Source organism: Peromyscus leucopus, chromosome 4 (assembly GCF_004664715.2).
Source record: "Peromyscus leucopus breed LL Stock chromosome 4, UCI_PerLeu_2.1, whole genome shotgun sequence".
Taxonomy (NCBI): Eukaryota; Metazoa; Chordata; class Mammalia; order Rodentia; family Cricetidae; genus Peromyscus; species Peromyscus leucopus.
The window spans coordinates 126,868,081-126,887,756 of NC_051066.1; the positions used below are offsets into that span (position 1 = coordinate 126,868,081).

At 43.1% G+C, this 19,676-nt stretch overlaps 1 protein-coding gene and 1 non-coding gene across 2 annotated transcripts in view; one reads left to right on the forward strand and one right to left on the reverse strand.

The window, feature by feature from the left end:
- Abhd12 (abhydrolase domain containing 12, lysophospholipase) overlaps window positions 1–19,426 on the reverse strand; it is an 81,306-nt gene extending 61,880 nt beyond the window's left edge. Inside the window, exon 1 of the mRNA XM_028893436.2 lies at window positions 19,034–19,426. Coding sequence (XP_028749269.1) covers window positions 19,034–19,224 — 191 coding nt within the window. The 5' untranslated portion in view covers window positions 19,225–19,426. The remainder of the gene's footprint in view (window positions 1–19,033) is intronic.
- LOC114709557 lies at window positions 17,366–17,504 on the forward strand. Its single transcript, XR_003736944.1, has one exon.
- Window positions 19,427–19,676: the final 250 nt, after the last annotated feature.

A 19,676-nucleotide genomic window follows, 5' to 3' on the forward strand; every position in this document is an offset into this window, starting at 1 on the left:
GAAAACTGTTTTCCACCAACAGCACAGACCCTGAGCACAACAATTAATAAATGGGACCTCTCGAAACTGAGAAGTTTTTGCAGGGCAAAAGAAACAGTCAATAAGACAAAAAGACAGCCAACAGAATGGGAAAAGATCTTCATGAACCCCACATCTGACAGAGGACTGATCTCCACAATATATAAAGAACTCAAGAAACTAGACATCAAAGCACTGAACAGTCCAATTAAAAAATGGGCTAAAGAGCTAAACAGAGAATTCACAAAACAAGAACTACAAATGGCTGAAAGACATTTAAAGAAATGCTCAACATCCTTAATCATCAGAGAAATGCAAATCAAAACGACTCTGAGATACCACCTTACACATGTTAGAATGGCTACGATCAAAAACACCAATGACAGTCAATGTTGGAGAGGATGTGGAGCAAAGGGAACACTCCTCCACTGTTGGTGGGAATGTAAACTTGTACAATCACTGTGGAAATCAGTATGGCAGTTTCTCAGAAAATTAGGAATCGAACTACCTCAAGACCCAGCCATCCCACTCTTGGGCATATACCCAAGGAATGCTGATTCATACCATAAAGATACATGCTCAGCTATGTTCATAGCAGCACTATTTGTAATAGCCAGAACCTGGAAACAACCTAGATGCCATCAATGGAAGAATGGATGAAAAAAATGTGGTACATATACACAACGAGTACTACTCAGCAGAGAAAAACAATGAAAGCATGAAATTTGCAGGCAAATGGATGGAACTAGAAAAAAATCATCCTGAGTGAGGTAACCCAAACCCAGAAAGACAGTTATGGTATGTACTCACTCATAGGTGGATTCTAGATATAAAATAAAGAACAATCAGACCACAACCCATAGAACCATAGAGGATATATATATATATATATATATATATAATATATATATATATATATCATGGAGGTCCCTAGGATTGACTGTGGCTTATAATAAATTTCAGTTTTACTCAATTATTGAAAAAAAAATTGCCAAGCGAATGGAAACACATGAACTATGAACCAAAGGCTGAGGGGCCCCCAGCTGGATCAGGCCCTCTGAATAGGTGAGACAGTTGATTGGCTTGATCAGTTTGGGAGGCAACTAGGCAGTGGGACCAAGTCCTGTGTTCATTGCATGAGTTGACTGTTTGAAACCTGGAGCTTATGCAGGGACACTTGGCTCAGTCTGGGAGGAAGGGACTGGACCTCCCTGGACTGAGTCTACCAGGTTGATCGCAGTCCTCGGGGGAGGACTTGTCCTGGAGGAGGTGGGAATGGAGGGTAGGCTGGGGGTAAGGGGAGGGGGTTGGAGGGGGGAGAATAGGGGAACCCATGGCTGATATGTAGAACTGAATGATATTGTAAAATAAAATATATATATATATAAAAGAAAGAAAACTGTTTTCCTGGAGCTGGAGAGATGGCTCAGCAGTTAAGAGCACTGGTTGCTCTTCCAGAGGACCTGTGTTCCATTCCCAGCAGCCACATGGCAGTTCACAACTGTCTATAACTCCAGTTCCAGGGTATCTGACACTCTCACACACACATACATGCAGGCAAAACACCAATGAACATGAAGTAAGAAGAAAAAAAGAAAAAAAGGAAGGAAGGAAGAGAGGGAGGAAGAGAAGGAGAAAGGAAGAAGGAATGAATGTTTCCCCAGGTTCATCTACACAGACACAGGCTGCTATGGTTAAAAGTGGCCAGGCAACACAACTCAAGCCAGAAACACAACTTGGAATCATCTTGCAGGCATGAAAAATAAAAGTGTTGTAAGATAATGAGGGTTTGTATCAAGGTTCAGGAAAGTCACTTGGGCCAGGCAATGTATGGCAGGGTAGGATTCCCTGAATGGAGCTCCTGAGTGGGTTATTTGTAAAACTACAAATGTGAAGTCCAAGCTGCAAAAGATACAGACTCTAGGGCATTGCAGATGCTAGGAATGTGGACTATCACCTAGGAAAGCTATGAGTACCAAGTGGGGCCAGCTCACGACAGATGCCATGTCTATCACAGGCCATAGAGCTGGAGGTCATGGCTACCCAAGCCTGTGGGAGACCAGCCAGTGGTACCATGAGCCCTAAATGCTGAACCTGGAACTACAAAAAGTTGTTGTTTTCCCTGCTAGGCTTTTGCTTTGGTCTGGTCTGATACTTCTTGCTGTGTCCCTCCCTTTTAGAATGGGAATGTTTACTCTGTATATTGGAAGTATGCAACATTTTAAAAACTTTACAGTGGCTCAAGTTAAGAGAACGCTTAGAGTCAAAGCACCAACTCAAGAGAGACTTTGAACTTCACCTTCTGAATAATGTTTGAAGGGACTCTTGAAATTAGAGAGATGATGAAACAGACAGGAGTGGGGTTTGGGAGGAGGTGAATGGGAATATGAAGGTGAGAGATAAAGTATTGCCGATTCAAGTAATGTATTGGAAAATTGACAACGAGTGGACTTGTGGTGATTAACCATCAATGTCAAATTTAGGACCTCCAAAGAAATTGAAGCATATACCTCTGAGTGTCTGAAAATGGTTCAGAGAAGATTAACTGAGGAAGAAAGACCCAACCTGAGTACAGGACCATCCCATAGGCTAGGGGCTTGGATGGAGTAAGAGAGGAAAAGGAAGAAAGTGAGCTGTGTTCATCTCTCACCGGTTTCCATTTGGCTACATGTAAAACGGCTGCCACATGAGCTGTGAACAGCTCTGGCCACCATGCTTTCCCTGCCATGGCAGGTCACACCCTCTTAAAACTGTGAGCCAAAATAAATCCCCGCCCTTACATTGTTCTGTCTGATGTCTGTTACAGCAACGAGGAAAGTAACTGTTGCAATTCCGTCCCTGTAATCATCCAAAGAGTTCAAGTGTTTTCTTGTTGGTCTTATTACAGAATATTTTCTTAGAAAGAACAAAAGAATAAACCCATTAATAAAGATTAATTCCCCAACACTAGTAGGTGAATTAAATATTTGTTAATTTTTAGGTACAATTTTTTTTTTTTTTGAGACAAGGTTTTGTTGCGGAGTAATCCTTTACACTGTGAGGATGTATCACTGTGCCTGGTATAATAAAGAGCTGAATGGCCAATAGTTGAGCAGGAAGAGGTTAGGCAGGACTTCTGGGGACAGAGAGGACTCAGAGGAATCAGGACATATAGAAGGAGAGGTAAAAGCCACGAACCACATGGCAGCATGCAGATTAAAATAAATGGGTTAATTTAAGTTATAAGAGCTAGCGGGACAAGCTTAAGCTAAGGCCAAGCTTTCATAATTAATAAGAAGTCTCCAAGCCATTATTTGAGAGCTGGCGGTTCAGAAAAAGACTCATTACAAGGTTTTTCTATGTAACAGCTCTGCCTGTCCTGGAACTTGCTTTGCAGACCAGGCTGGCCTCAAACTCACAGAGATCCACCTGCCTCTGTCTCCTGAATGCTGGGATTAAAGGAGACTGCACCCGGCTAGGCGGAAATCTTAACAACCTTCAAATCTTATTCCAACACAGTTGGTATTAGGTGCAATTACACTACACTGCTGAAAACTTGAAGATCTTAGTGAAACACACAGCCACCACCTCTAATGTCTCTTTGTTTCCAAAGAGGAAAACAAAATCATGAGGATTTTGTTGGCAGAGTTGACCAGCTGAGTACCCCACTGTGGGAAGGTCTGCTTTGTGTTGGGGGAAGGCGGACTGGATGGGTTCTGGCAGTAACAAAAACAAAGATTTTCCAAGGCTTCATACATGACCGTGTTTCCTATCTTGTTCTTGGTTTTTCAGTTTTGTTTTTCCATAGCACTTCATCACACTGTTGAATTTTACTTGGTATTTATGTGCTACCTCTTTGGCTGTATTTTTCCTTCACAAGACAGTAAGCTCTATACAGATTGAGACTTACCTACTCCTGTGTCATATTTTAGTTGTATTACCTAGCTTTCAAGGAAGGCTAAGTGAAAGCTACTTGTTAAATGGATGAAAGAAAACACAGATCCCATTTTCAATATGCACCACACAGTTAAAAGTCTGGAGGAGAACTTCACTTCCCTGTTATCTCTCTGTGCCTTGATTCTCACTATGGGATCTTTATTATGGAATCAGATTCAAAGCAAGGAGCTGAGAGAGAGTGTGATGGCCCCTGAGACAGCTTTTCACCATAGCGATGGCATCTCCTGGGTGACTTCACACCTCAAAATCTCTCCCTGGGCCCTCCAGAATCTTCCAGTTTTCTCTTGAGGCCTTGGGGAGACACTGGCAGGCTTCCACATGGCCCACACTGGTTTAGGAGGCTTTTCTAGAACCTTAAGCTAGATATTAAGTGTTCTACAATGGTGTCTTCTTTGTTATTCCTCAGGGTCCTGACAATGGCATGCTTTGTCAGAGTGCCTGGTATCCCTAACTGTGAGATTTTCTTTTCTATTTCTAGACTGTGTAGCTAGTCAGTGATGTTCTTTGCATTATATTATTTGAATGAATTGAGAAGCCAAAAGATGAGATGCTTTTAACATAAATCAGCACATAAAAAATATTACAATAAATGAGTCTTTAAGAAAGGATGAAATGGGGGCTGGAGAGCTGGCTCAGAGGTTAAGAGTACCAACTGCTCTTCCAGAGGTCGAGTTCAATTCCCAGCACCCACATGGTGGCTCACAACCATCTGTAATGAGATCTGGTGCCCTCTTCTGTATACATAATAAATAAATCTTAAAAAAAAAAAAAAAAAAAGAAAGAAAGAAAAAAGAAAGAAAGAAAAAAAAAAAAAAAAAAAGAAAGAAAGAAAGAAAAGAAAGGAATGAAATGCCAGGCAGTGGTGCTGTACACCTTCAATCCCATCACTCAGAAGGCAGAGAGAGATAGATCTTTGTGTGTTTGAGGCCAGCCTGGTCTACAGTGCATACCTGTAATCCCAGTACTTAGGAGGTAAAGTCAGGAAGATCAGGAATTTAGTGCCACCCTTGGCTACAAAAGATCCTATCTCAAAAAAAAAAAAAGGGAAGGAAGGACATCAGGAACTCAAGCATAGCAATGAGTAAATGTCTGTTGTAATCCCAGTACTCAGGAGGTTGAGGCAGAAGAAGTGTCTTAGGGTTTCATTGCTATGAAGAGACACCATGACCAAGGCAACTCTTATAAAGGAAAACATTTAATTGTGGTGGCTTACAGTTTCAGAGGTTTAGTCCATTATTGTCATGGTGGGAAGCAAAGCAGAACACAGGTAGACATGGTGCTAGAGAAGGAACTGAGAGTTCTTACAACTTAACTCACAGGCAACAGAAAGTTGTCTGAAACACTAGATGTGGCTTAAGCATTTATGAGACCTCAAAGCTCACCTTCACAGTGACACACTTCCTCCAACAAGGCCATACATACCCCAACAAAGCCACACCCTAATAATGCCACTCCCTTTGTGGAGTCATTTTTTTTCAAGCCACCACAGAAGGCAAGTTTAAAGTCAGCTTGGGCTTTATAACAAGACTCTAAAAGAAAAACATGAATGTGAGAGCAGACAGACTGTCTCCAGTCACTCTTGTATTCTCTCTAAGCCATAGCACTCATCAAAACATTTGAGTACAAGAGCTGATGACTGCCATTCATAAAAGTTGAAAAATGCTGGGCAGTGGTGGTACATGCCTTTAATCCCACTATTCAGGAGGCAGAGGTAGGAGGATATTTGTGAGTTCAAGGCCAGCCTGGTCTATAGAGTGAGTTCTAGGACAGCCGGGCTGTTACACGGAGAAATTCTGTCTCAAAAAACAAACAAACAAAAGCTGAAAAACAAGATTTCTTAGGGGAAAGTGTCCTCTCCTTGCATCACCAGTTGCTTTCTCAGTACCTGGGAAAACACAGTAACTGATGAATACAATAATGCATAGGTACCTGACACTGATGTTACTTTCAGGCAAAGCTGTATGGCTATTCCAGGATTGGGAGTAGCACAGGTCAAAGATGAAAGGACATGGTGTATCTGCCACACACGTTATTAAAAGCAATGGAAAATCAATATCTTGATCTTTTCTAGGGTCCTCTTTCACTCCATCAAAATAAGTGGCATCAACACTACACTTTTACCTTTCCATTATACAAGAAGCCAGTCAATATATCCAATCCTTTGTGGAGCTTCCATTAGTCTGATAACAACTGAAGACAATTTAACTTTTTCTTTCTTCACTTTAAAGTGCAAGACCACTAAAGTTCAAGAACCAATAAAAGATCAAAACACCCCTTTAATCCCATCACTTGGGAGGCAGATGCAGGTGGATCTCTGAGTTTGAGGCCAGCCTGGTCTACAGAGCAAATTCCAGGATAGCTAGGGCTACACAGAGAAACTCTGTCTCAAAACAACAACACAACAACAAAAAGATCAAAACACTCCTGGCTCTGCTTATATTCCTTAACTGGCAGTCCTTCTCTATCTCCATCTCTTTCTTTTTACAGTGCTGAGGATCAAACCCAGGGCCTTGAGCATGGTAAGTCAAGTGTTCTACCACTGGGCCATACCTTTGGTTCAAGATCAAGAGAGTAGCTTTGTAATAAAGGTGAACAGACTCTGGCATGTGATTTCTTGCTTGAAGCTACTCTATTTCCTGGGTTCTCTCTCTCCATATGATGCCTTCTACTATGTTATATATAACACAGCATGAAGGCCATTACCAGATATGATCCTCAGTCTTAGAATTCTCATATTCTACAACTGTGGGCCAAATAAACTCCTATTTGTTTACAATCTTCCTCTGTAGTCTTCTGTTATAGTTATGGAAACAGACTGAGGCTGGAGAGAGGCACAGGGATTTAGGAGTGCTTGCTCTGGAAGAATGACGACCTGAGCCTAGAGCCTAGCATTCTTTGTGAGTGCATATAGCACGCTGGAAGTGATCCTCATGGTGTCTGGAACCCCAGAATTGAACGGGGCAGACACAGGAGGATTACTAGGGCTTGCTGGTTGTCAGCTGAAAAATGAAAGCCTTGGGTTCAGGGAGAGACTGCCCCCAAGGAATAAGGCGGAGAGTGACAGAAGAGAGCGCTCCAGGCCCTCCTCTAGCCTCCGCACACACTCACACAGGTAAACGTGGAAGAAGGTTTAGAACTTGGTCATGGGTTAAAGTTGGAATAATTTGGAGAAAGTTAGAAAAAGCCTATATTTTCATGAGCAAAGCATTAGAGATAATTCTGATAAGGACTCAGAAAAAGCTTCAGGGAAGTCAAGAATTCATCATTTTTGCTTAAATGTGTGTTGGGTCTTAGACAGTATTGTTTCCTTTCTACTGCTGTGATTAAACACTCTAGCCAAAAACAACTTCAGGGAGGACAGAGTTAATTTCAACTTACAAGCTACAGTCTTTCTGTATGCTGTGAGTAGTGTTGCTCTGATTGGTTGATAAATAAAGCTCTTTGGCCTGTGGCAAGGCAGCTTAGAGGTAGGCGGAAAATCCAGGAGAGAGAGAGAGAGAGGAAGAAGAAAGGCAGAGAGGGGAGACGCCATTCAGCCATCCAGGGAGCAGCATGTAATGGCACACAGGTAAAGCCACGGAACATGTGGCGACATATAGATTAAAAGAAATAGTTTGAGTTTAGTTATAAGAGCTGGCTAGAAAGAATATTGAGCCATAAGCCATGGCCATGCAATTCATAATTGATATAAGCCTCTATGTGTTTATTTGGGACCAAGTGGCTGTGGGGCCAGGCAGGACACAGGAAAACCTCTGACTACAGTCCTTGAGAGAAGTCAAGGCAAGAACAAGCAAGAACTTGCATAAGAAACCATGGAGTGCTTACTGGCTCACTTGTAGCTTCATGTTTAGCTAGCTTTCTGATAGAGCATGAGACCACCTGTCCAGGGAATGGTACCACCTACAGCAGACTGGGCCCTCCTATATCAATTAACAATTAAGACAGTTCCCCACAGACATGGCAACAGGTCAATCTGATCTGGGCAATCCCTCATTTAAGACTCCCTTCTCAGATGACTCTAGGTTTAACGATCAACTCAAGTTGACAGTCAAAGCTAACTAGGGCAGACAGAAATGAGGAACTATATTGGAAATCAGAATAAAGGTTATCCTTGTGAGAGATCTAAGTGAGGAACTATATTGGAAATCAGAATAAAGGCCATCCTTGTGAGATCTCTGGCACAAATGAGGAACTATATCGGAAATCAGATCACTCTTGTTTATAGAGCTCTAAAAACTTTAGCTTAATTTTGTCCAAGCTCTAGAACATTATGAGAGCTGTAGGGCATGTATAACTTGATTTTAAAGTAGGTTGTCAATAAGCAAGGAGACTTGATATCGGTATCATGAGGCAGAGCCATCACAAATGCTAGGGCAAATGCTTAGCAAAGCTATAAGGGTGAGGGCCACCAGAAAGATCTCAGAACTGTAGAGCTACCAGTGAGATTCCAACTGTGGAAGAACTGAGGTAAAAGACTCCAACTTACGATTCCTGGTAAAAGCCCAACAAAGCTACTGAAGCATCCATGAACACACTGTTACTATCCTACAGTGCTCGGGATGTGGGATATAGTATCAAAGGACACCATTCTTTAGATTTTAGACAAATGCTATTTTTTCTGATGGGCTTTAGACTTACTAGGGACCAGCTACTTCTTGCTTCTTGCCTACCTCTCCCTTTGGAATTCCTGCCCCACCACTATATTTTGGAAAGCAGGCTCACAGCAGGAGAAAACAGGTCTCTGGATGAACTGTGCTTCGAATGTCACCCATATCTGATTCAGATGAGACTCTGCACTTGGGACATTTGATTGATGCTGTACTATGATTTCTTTCAGATCTGTGAGACTATAATAATGAAATGCTGAGGTTTAAATTCCTCCAAAATACACAATGACAAAAAAGGGGGGGTGGCCCCAAACATCTGAACTCAGGTGATCTTTTCTTCTTTCCTTAGTACCCCCAGAAGTTAAGACGACAGGCATGCACTGCCATATCCTGCACATGTTGAAACTTAATTACCAACAGGACTGTACTGAGAGGGTGGAATGTTTAAGAGGTGGAAAGACCAGATTAAGGCTGTTACAACCAGGAGTGGGTCAGAAATATGAAGAGTAGCTTTGTTAGAAGTGCAAACCTTCTCTCTTGAGTGTTCAAGTATTCTGTCCTTGTCCCATCTACTCCAAAATACTCTTTCTCCATGTGATACCTTCTGCTGCATTTAGCTGTAGCACCAAGGCCCTCCTCAAATGCAGTCATTTGATCCTGGACTTTCCACACTCTAGAACTGTAAATGAAAATCCTTCTCCAGTCTGTGGCAGTTACAGCAGCAGCAAACCAACTACGACAGTTCCCTTCTCAGCAATGGTAGTTCTATTCTCCCAGTTACTCAGAAAAGACTCCTTTTTTCTTCTCACTCTTCCATTCAAGCAATCAGTAAATTCTGATAATGCCTCCTTTGAGGTGTGGTCAGAATTCCACATTTTCCCCCATCTCCAAGGTTATTTCCCTAGCCCAAGCCCCACAATGTCTTTCTTACACCGATGACAACACTTCTAACCTCATCTTCTCTAGGCTGTTCTCATAACAGACAAGATATTTCTCTATATCTATCTATCTATCTATCGAGAGAGAGAGCTTATTGTGTCATTCTTCTGCTCCAAAGCAGCCAGAAGCTTCTGTTTAAGTGCCCCATTGTCAGAAAGGCTTCCTTCTCATTTAGACCACTACCACAGTGGCTTGTCCACAGCTGGTCTCTTGCTGGCTCTACAGCTCTCCTTAGTACCCAGAGCACCTACCATATTTCTCTTTGTCTCCTGTCTCTCCCATAGGAAAGTAAAGCCCATGATTGCTGCTGCAGTCTTACAAGTGTTATCATACCTAACAGATATTCAAACTGTTAAAAAAAAAAAATGGCTCAGGGCTGGCAGGATGGCTCAATGTGTAAGAGCACTTACTGCCAAGCTTGACAACCTGAACTTAATCCCTGGGATTTAATCCATGGTAGAAAGAGGGAACTGACTCCCACAAACTGCCCTCTGGCCTTCACACATATGTCAGGAGGCATACACACGAGGTGGGGCTTAGGAAAAAATGGCTTACAAAAGTGTTGGATGACTCAACAATACAGTTAGAGATGTTCTAAGGTCAACAGATACAGGGCTGAGCCATGGCTCAATGGTTACCCAGATGCCTACAGCCAAAGCTTGAAGACCTGAGTTTGCTCTGGGACCTACATGGTGAAAGAAAAGAATGGATTCCTGTACCAGGTTTTTTTCTTTTAGGCCACCAACTAGCTCCCAAATCATGACACAGAGACTTACTAGTTTTGAATGCTCCGCCTCACTTAGCTCTTTTTCAGCTAGCTCTCTTAACCTGTTTCTCTTTATTTACCTTTTGCCTCCCGGCTTTTGACTTTTCTTTCTGTCTGTGCATCTTACTCTCACTGCTTCTCTAAGTCTGCTGGTTGGCTGTGGCTGCCTGGCTTCTGGCCCCAAGAATGTTCCTCCTTCTCTCCTCCTTCCCTCGTTCTTTCCTCTCGAGCCTAGATTTCTCCTCCTAGTTATTCCCTCTGCCTAGCAACCCCACCTATCCCTCTCCTGCCTAGCTATTGACTGTTCAGCTCTATATTAGACCAATCAGACGTCTTTGGCAGGCAAGGCGAAACAAACACAACATATATGTACATAATTAAACACACACCCTGACATTGCTAAACAAATGCGGCATAAATAAAAGTAACACACCTTTTACAATTAAAGTAATACTCTGCAGCATAAACAAATGCAACACATCTTTACCTAGTTAAGACAATATTCCACAACAGATTTCTGAAAGTTATTCTGACCTCCAGATAGTATTTGTGTGTGCCTCCCCACCAAAAAAAGCCACAAATAAATATATGTAATAAAAAAAGATGCTTACCAACTAGGATGCACAACTATGAAGTGCTAGATTATAATCTGGGGGCAGGAATGGAAGGAAGAATAAATTCTTGACACTAGCTAACAGCTTTCTCAGTTCCTTAGCTTATAACATTAGTAATAACAATGGGATGGTTGCACGAGAAGATGCTACTGACTGATGCTCACCCGATACTAGGAATTTTCCACACACCTGGGTCTCGACACAATCCAACTGGGAGACATTCTTATCCCCAAATTACAGATGAGAAAAACAAACTCAGAAAGTTAAGCAGCTTATGCCAAGCCACAGATTCTGAAAAGACTCACTTGAACTTAGATCACTATGTAGCATCCTATAAAATATGGAATTTAGAGCCGAGCGGTGGTGGCGCACGCCTTTAATCCCAGCACTCAGGAGGCAGAGGCAGGCAGATCTCTGTAAATTCGAGGTCAGCCTGAGCTACAGAGTGAGTTCCAGGACAGGTTCCAAAGCTACACAGAGAAACCCTGTCTTGAAAAAACAAACAAAAACAAATGGAATTTAGCAGAGGGGAGACTAACCCAAATGACAGGTCCTCTAGATAATGGACATCTGAGTGCCAGCACTCTGGCCACCATCTTCGCTGTGTTGGCTAGTCCCTCTGTCCTGAAATCCCACATGCCCATCCCAACAAAGGATGAGACCAGTGACTTGCTGTGCTGACAGAGCCACTCACAAAGCCCAAATCCACTGAAACTTTTAAGTTTTGTGGTACCAACAGCAGACAAAGAGCACTGACCTGAAGCTTGTCACAATTGTCGTTAAACATTCTTCCTGCATATTTTATCTGAAATGCAAGTGTTCTCTTGGGAGGAGTAGCAGGAATCTGAAACAGGATTCCACCTTTATTAGCACAGACCTGATAAAGTGACTATCTTCCATGATTTTTTTTTAAAGTATTAAAAATGTGTGTGTGTGCACGCGCTTGAGCATGGGGGCAAGCTTGCCATCATGGCACACATGTAAAAGTCAGAGGACAGCTTTGTGGAGTTCTCTCCCTTCTGCCCATACATGAGTTTCAGGGATCAAACTCAGGTCACCAAACTTGTGCAACAAGCACCTTCACCCACTAACCCATCTTACTGCTCTTCCTATCCGGCCACTTTTAAACTTTTAAAACATTTCACGACTCTTTCTAAGGTGGCCTCCATAATCAGGTCAAGAACTTTCAATCTGCCCCAAAGCATCTTCCACAATGTAGACCTCGGAGGACTCTAGAGGGCCCTGTGGTGATAATATTGTGTACTCTAATAAACTTGCCTGAGGATCAGAGGACAGAGCCAGATAACAGATTAGACAGAGGCAGGCAGTGGTGGCTCACACCTTTAATCCCAGCACTGGAGATCTCGCGCCTTTGCTTGGGAAGCACACACGCCTTTAATCCCAGGAAGTGACGTGGCAGGACAGAGAGAGGTACACAAGATAGAAGACGTCTGGCTCTGGGTTTTTATTAAAAGACCATCTAAGAGTCGAACAACAACGCCCTAGCGTGACAATCATGACTCTGGCAGGCCTTGCCATTCCCCAAGTCCCTCTTCCTTGCTAAAAATTGTTATATTACATTCCTAAAGCCAGCCACCAAGGTCGATTCCCTTATTTGGCCACTTCCTCCCCCTGAGGCTGACTGCCAATGTCCAGCTATCAAAAGTATTGAAGTCCAGCAATCAAAAGCCTTCTTTTGGCTGCCCTAATTGGCATGTCCAATCAAAACAAACCAACTCATCCTAACACCAGGTTCCCCTTTTACCTTTATAAACTGCCATTTGCCTATGGGCTTCCTCTGTCTCCTTTCTATTCGGAGGCTGTCCTTTGTCCCTCCAGGACAAATATCCCTTCCCCCTCTCCTTTGTTCCTTTCCCCTTCTCCCTAATCCTCTATCTCCTGTCTTTGTCTCTTATCCCCTGCCCTTTGTCCCTCTGGGGCAAAGAAATCTCCTTTGTGTTGAGAACTTGGTCTTAGGGTGTCTCGTGTTCACATTGGTCCTTTCAGACCTGTCTGTCAGAGCCATCACAGAAAGCTGCCTTGGGAAGGGGTTGTAACGTTGTGTGGGTTGAACGGAACTTTGAGTCAAACAGAAATATAAAAAATGCAGTCCTATTAAAATCTGGTGTCAGGCTACAGCACAACCATGACAAGGTAGGGCACACTAGGAAAAGGCTAACCCAACGAGGTCTAGATCAAGTACAACAGACCAAGCCAACTTGCTATACTGTAACCACATGGGGCCAATTCTGTTGTTTTAGGTGCAGTAGAGAAAAACAGAAAAATAAAAGTCGGCTCTGAACTTCCTCTCATCTTAGTAAATTAAGCATGAAGAGACACACCACAGAGATGCATGGGGCGTGAGCTTCAGGTTATATCTTGGGAAGGCTAAAGGTGAAGGACATGGACACTGACCTTAGTCACCTGCCTTTCTGGGCTATTATAAAGTCAGCGGCATCTTGGATGAGGACCCTTCTCTGTCTGGATCAAGGGGGAAAAAAATGAAGGGTGTTGACTGTGTTCTTTGGTATTTATATGAAGAGTGATCCAACTATGAAACTTCCCATGCAGCTCATTGGTCTCTGTCCATCCCTGGATTTGGTCTAAAGGCTGGGAGAAGAAGAAAGACCATTCCTATACATTTTATGCACGCCTTCTCAGGGTTCAAGTTAGACCACTTGAACCTTTGATGAACACTGTCAAGAATTCCAGGACTACAAGAAAAAAGCAAAACTCCTAAAAATTGTTCATCTGCCCTGTGCTCATCAGACAAAGCAAATTAATATCATTTCTCTTCCCAGGGAGTACAGAGTTCCTATATTAATTGTATCCTTATTTACCTTTAAAAAAATCACCCTTTGACCCACCCTTAAAACAAACAAAATGGGGGCTTTTGATCTCAAAAATTGTTTCCATCTCAATTAGCTACAGTGTTTTTGTTGGTGGTGTTTGTTTTTGCTTTTTAAAGCTGATGAGACCATGTACAAAACACAATACCCCACACAAACAAACAAAAACCAACAGGACAGGGCATAATGGCTAATGCACCCTTCAGCCAGAACCATTTCTAGTGACCCTTGGCATCCTCCAGCCCTCCTAGGATAAGAAATACTTTCTTGGGAACATTTCCTCAAATTCCAGTGTAGTCTGTACTAGACATATCATTAGTCTAAATCAAGAAGGGCAGGAAATATTTAATAATATTAGGGAAATAGCCTCAGATAGAGAGAGGCAGGAGAAGCTAAATTAAGTAGATGATTAGACAATATTCCATGAACATGTAAGTCAGCAAAAGTGAGCCAGACAGTAGGAAAGCCTAAACACTAATAGCCTAGAACAATTTGTAACAGTTAACAATACACTACATGCTAAAAGAGTTCCATACTTAGGCAGTTTTACATGGGAATTGTATAAATTTTAAAGAAACAGACAATTTTGAAAGTATTTTAAACTGAGCCAGGAGAGAAGCCTGTAATCCCAGCACTTGAAGGCTGAGGCAGGCGGACCAAGAATTCAAGGTCATCCTTGGTTACACAGGTAACTAGATAACAGCCTGGGTTATTTAAAACTCTGTCCAAAGTAGTTTAAAATGCCTTACAGAGAGGGAAAGAGCTGCACCCGGATTCCCAGGTTGGCCAGGCTGACCCCAAACTCCTGGGCTCAAGCATCTTCCTCTGCCTCAACCCCCACAGGCCACCACACCTGGCCAGTGAAACTTTGAAATAAACTATAGACAATGCTGAAACAACTGATAGAGACAGCAATAAAAGAAGAAGTTTGGGGATTTGGAGAGATGGTTCAGTGTTAAAGAAAGGCATGGACAAATCTTTCAGAGGACCTGAACAGTTCCCAATACCATGTCAGGTTGCTCACAACCACCTATAACTCCAGCTATCGGGGATCCCACACCTCTGGCCTGGGCACCTGCACTCATATGCATGTTCATGTAATTAAAAATATAATAAATCTTAAAAAAAAAAAAAAACTATTCATTATCCCAGTACTGGAAAAAAAAAAAAAGAAAATTATAGATGAGCCTTACAAATAGTGATGTATAATTTCTAAATAAAATATCAATATACTTCTATATAATAATACTTATCCCCAAAATGGAATGATTTTATAATTTAAAAAAAAATCTGCCCAGCGGTGGTGGCACACGCCTTTAATCCCAGCACTGGGGAGGCAAAGTCAGGCGGATCTTTGTGAGTTCGAGGCCAGCCTGGCTACAAAGTGAGTTCCAGGAAAGGCACCAAAGCTACACAGAGAAACCCTGTCTCGAAAAACCAAAAAAAAAATCTATTACCTGTTATATTAAAGAGAAAAACACTATGAATCTGCCACAAATGCTAAAATGGCATTTTAAAAAATCCAGCTACCATTTTTTACTAAAAAGCATGACCAGCAACACACCCCTTACCAAAATAACTAGCACGATGCTTACTGGCAAAAAACACCAAAAACATTATCAATAAAGTCATGAAGGTGCCCAGTATCATTCATAATTCTTGGCTGTCAGTAAAGTTATGAACTAGCCAAAGGTACCTAGTATCACCCATAGTAATTGACTACCATAAAATCATAAGCTAGTCAATGGTACCCAGTATTATCCACAGTACTTGACTGTCAGTAAATCACAAACTAGTCAAAGGTACCCAGTATCACCATAAGTACTTGGTTGTCAGTAAATCATGAACTTGTCAAAGATGTCCAGTATCAACAGTGCTTGGCTTTCTGTCTGGAAATACCATGAATCAGAAAAGACAAAGAAACAAGTGACATAAAACCTGGAAAACGAGGGATAAAATTCTTACTACTTGTAGCTGCCATAACAGAATACTCAGAAAATCAAAGAGAATCAATTGTAAAAACTATGAGAAACAATGTTACTAGTTATGACTAATAAAAATACATGCTATGATAAAGGATCCTATTTTCAACAACAACAACAAATCAAATAATTAGGATAAAAACATATAGGAGAGGCCAGGAAGATGATTCATCCAGTAAAGGCACTTGTCATCTGAGCCTGGAGAACTGAGTTCGAACCTAGAACCCACATAAAGGTAGAAAAATTGTCTTCTGATCTTTACATGGTATATGTACTTTCATACACATATCATACACACACAAAATAATATATAAAAAGAGTGTATAGAATTTTTCTAAAGGAAGTACATAGGTAGGGAAAAAGGAAAAAAACAGAATTTTAAGATAGTCAGTAAAACATTTCTAAGAATTTAGGAAATTTGAGTGCAGACTGGATAGTACATATAGTTGATACATGGTACTATCACTATTACATTGTTTCAAATATTTTTTTTTGTTCAAGTTACCCTAAAGTGCTTAAAAATAAAATTTGTAAGCTGGGTGGTGGTGGCACATGCCCTTTAATCCCAGCACTCAAGAGGCAGAAGCAGGAAAATCTCTGAGTTCAAGACCAGCCTGGTCTACAGAGCTAGTTCCAAGATGGCCAGCCAGGGCTACCCTGTCTCAAAAAACCAACCAACCAACCAAACCAATCAATCAATAAAATTTGTTTAAAAGTATCTAGCCCCCACCCTGCAAAAAAAATGCAGAGAAGAGAGATGATTCAATACTGATCAACAATGAAAGCTTGAAAGTGTGTGACAGATACATAGTGAACCATTATATGTTTTCTTCACTTTCATGTATCAGAAAGTATCCAAGGAATGGAGTTAAAAGAAATAGGCAAGGTCAAAATGTGGTAATTATACACCGTCTTAAGAACAGGCAACTTACAATGATGGAGGTCACAATCAGTACTAATTCTTCAGTGCATACTTTGGCTTTACCTGTAAGTTATAAACACACCCTTTGGCCCAGCAATTCCACTTCTAGGAATTTATTCCATAGATACTCGTTTATTCAACGAGCATTTTTTTTTTTTACCTCCTACTATTTGGCAGGCACTGGGATACAGAGGTGGAGGAAGCAACCTGCTCTTATTGCATTTTCATTCTTGTTGGGGAGGGGACAGGTAAAGTAATTCAACAAGTATGCATGCAATTATAACAATTACAATGCCAGGTAAGTGATAAGGTAGACAGGGCTGGGCTGGGCTGAGTGAAGCACCAGAATGTCTTGTAAAAGCAGCCGGAAAGAAAGCTATTGGGTAATACTCCAATCGGGCCTTCCTTCATTATGCTTTATTCCCCTAAAGCCTCTGTTCATTCAGAGGATGTGGGCACCATCTGAATGCTTCTCTTTGTCCACAATATTAATCAGGTCCTTTTAATACAAGGAAGGTGTCAGGGCAGTATTCCTGTCCCTGAACATTACTGTGCATAGCAATTTGATTTTTTTCAAAGGAAGAACTTCTAAGTTATTTAAGTTATATGCAAAGCATATAAATAAAAATGTATTCGACTGATGGCGGAGGCCTGAGCTAGTAGTCTAGGGGTTTCGGTCGCGGGTAGCTGGGGCGTCTGGAGAAGGAAGGGGAAATGCGGTAGAGCAGGGCGCACCTGGGTCCCCAACCCAGCCCCGAGTGAGCCCGAGTGTTTTCCTTATACAATCAGGCCTCATGTGGCTGTCGCTGCTGGTCTGGAGCCTGAGAAGATTATGAAAACGTGGCAGGTAATGGGGCCAGGGGACCTGGTGCGGGGAGCTGAGGGGTGAGGGGCTGAGTGTAAAATTAAAAAAAAAAAAAAAATGTAATCGAACTATCAAAGGTTTTTAATGCAGGCAAACTTTTCTTAAGAAAAAGTAAAAGGAGTATATCAGTTTTACAAAAGGTTAATCACCTGCTAGTTAATTTTTAATTACATGTAATACATTTATTTTATGTGCATGTATGTGAGGTGGATTGCATGGAGGTCAAAGGCCAACTTTCAGGAGATAGTTCTCTCCTTCCACCATTAGGACCCAGGATGGATCTCAGGTCATTAGGCCTGATGGCAGGAGCCTTTACCAAGTAGGCAATCTCACCTACCCCTTGATAGTTAATTGTACCCACATACAAAACAAAACCAGCCAGTTTTGGCCCTTCTGCAAGACTGAGAATCACTGACTTCAGAGTTCTCCATAGCTTAAGTTCATGACCTTTTACCACAGAGCTTCAAGCTCTGATTTTCTTTCTATTTAGGTAAATATTTTACATATACATAAAGAACGTTCAACTGATGTAAAAAGAAATGACTGCTACAATTCCTGTCTTGGGAATATTGCAAAGCAACATCTCTGATCATGAACTATCAAGACTTCAAAACTTTCAAGAAAGATAATAATCTACAAATTGGCAAACTGTCAGATTAAGAAACCATCATAGAGGGAAAGAAACCTATGAAGTATGCTATTTCAATTTTGAAATCAGCTTTACATAACTGTACTCTTCTCCATTCCAAAGGGAGGATGCAAAACTAACTAATCAACCAACCCCAGAAGACTTCAGGACCTTACAAAGTGATTCTCAATGACCAATTCTTGTACAGACTTCAAGTGCCTGGAGCCACCTGCACAGCCAACCACCAGTTCCCTCCAACAGCTGAGTATGGATGATGCATCCATCCTTTCCCTTAGACACTACAAACGGCTTAACCCTCGAAAGAGGGTCGGCGAATGTTGCTCTGAAATAGTTACCTGGGATGAACTACTGAAGGGAAGTACCAAGCCCTCGTAAATTTCCAGACAGGAGCGCTGCGTTTGAGCTCCGTTTGAGGTCAAGGCAAAGCAAGTGATGTGGCTAACAGCATTTGCAGGGTCTGAGGTCCACCCTGCGTGGCCCTCTTCTTACACACGGCCTAACTCCTCAGGAGACTCTTCCAGGGCCAGTCAGGACTGCTGGACCCCTGACTACTACTGACCCAATCGCTAAGTATCCCTACGGGCTAACCTGATAAGGGTCTCCAAGCCAGAGTGTTGGGTGGGTTTAGTGAGAATCCCGTAGGGTAGGGGTGGACGCCAGGGAAGCAAGGATGGAAGGAACGCTCCGGACGCAGGTGCCTGGAGGAAAGAATGGGGTTGGATGGTCCCTGCAGGCCAGATGAGAGGAGGCAGTCTGAAGAAGGGTCGAAGAGGACGCCGGGAGGATGGGACGCTGGGATGCTCCCACGGCAGATCACTGAAGGTGGGGGCGTGGGACTACCTGCCTACCAGGTGAGGGGCCCGTGAATACCCGCGCCGCATCTCACCTGCCCAGCGCCCGCTTCATGCCCGCGTCGGCTTCGCTGCGCGGCTCTGCCGGCCCCTTGCCCGCCAGACGCAGGTTCTGTTTCAAGCGGCAGTCCGCGTCCAGCGCCGCGGCGGCCGAGCCGGAGGAGGACGAGTCGGAGGCGGCGCAGCGCTCATGCTCCAAGGTGACGGGCTCGGTCCGCTTCCTCATCCCGCGGCCCTGTCGGCCGGCAGTCCTAGGCGCCTTGGCTTCGCCTGCCTGCCCGCCTGCGCCGCCCTGGCCGCAGTCTCCGCCGCGCACAGCCGTCACCGCCGGGAGCCCGGAGCCCACTGCCCGTCACATCCTAGCCCAGGCCGCGGCGCCCGCTATGGACCAGCGCCGGAGGCCGGTCGGCCACCGTGGCCAATCAGCGCAAGACTCTAGACAGCTCCGCCCCCCCAAGACACGCCCCCATCACCTCCCCTCTGGTTCCGCGGGCAGCAAGCCCAGAATCCCCGGCGCCAACAACAGCCATCTTGGAGAAGGGCAGAAGAAGCTCAAGCTTCGGGTCATTGTCAGGGCAGGGCTGATCGGAAGTGTCTCGCTGCAATTATACGGTGGATTAGGGTCGGTTTGGGTTTTCGGGCTGAGTTGCTCTAGGTTCTAGGTGTCGTTTGCAGACA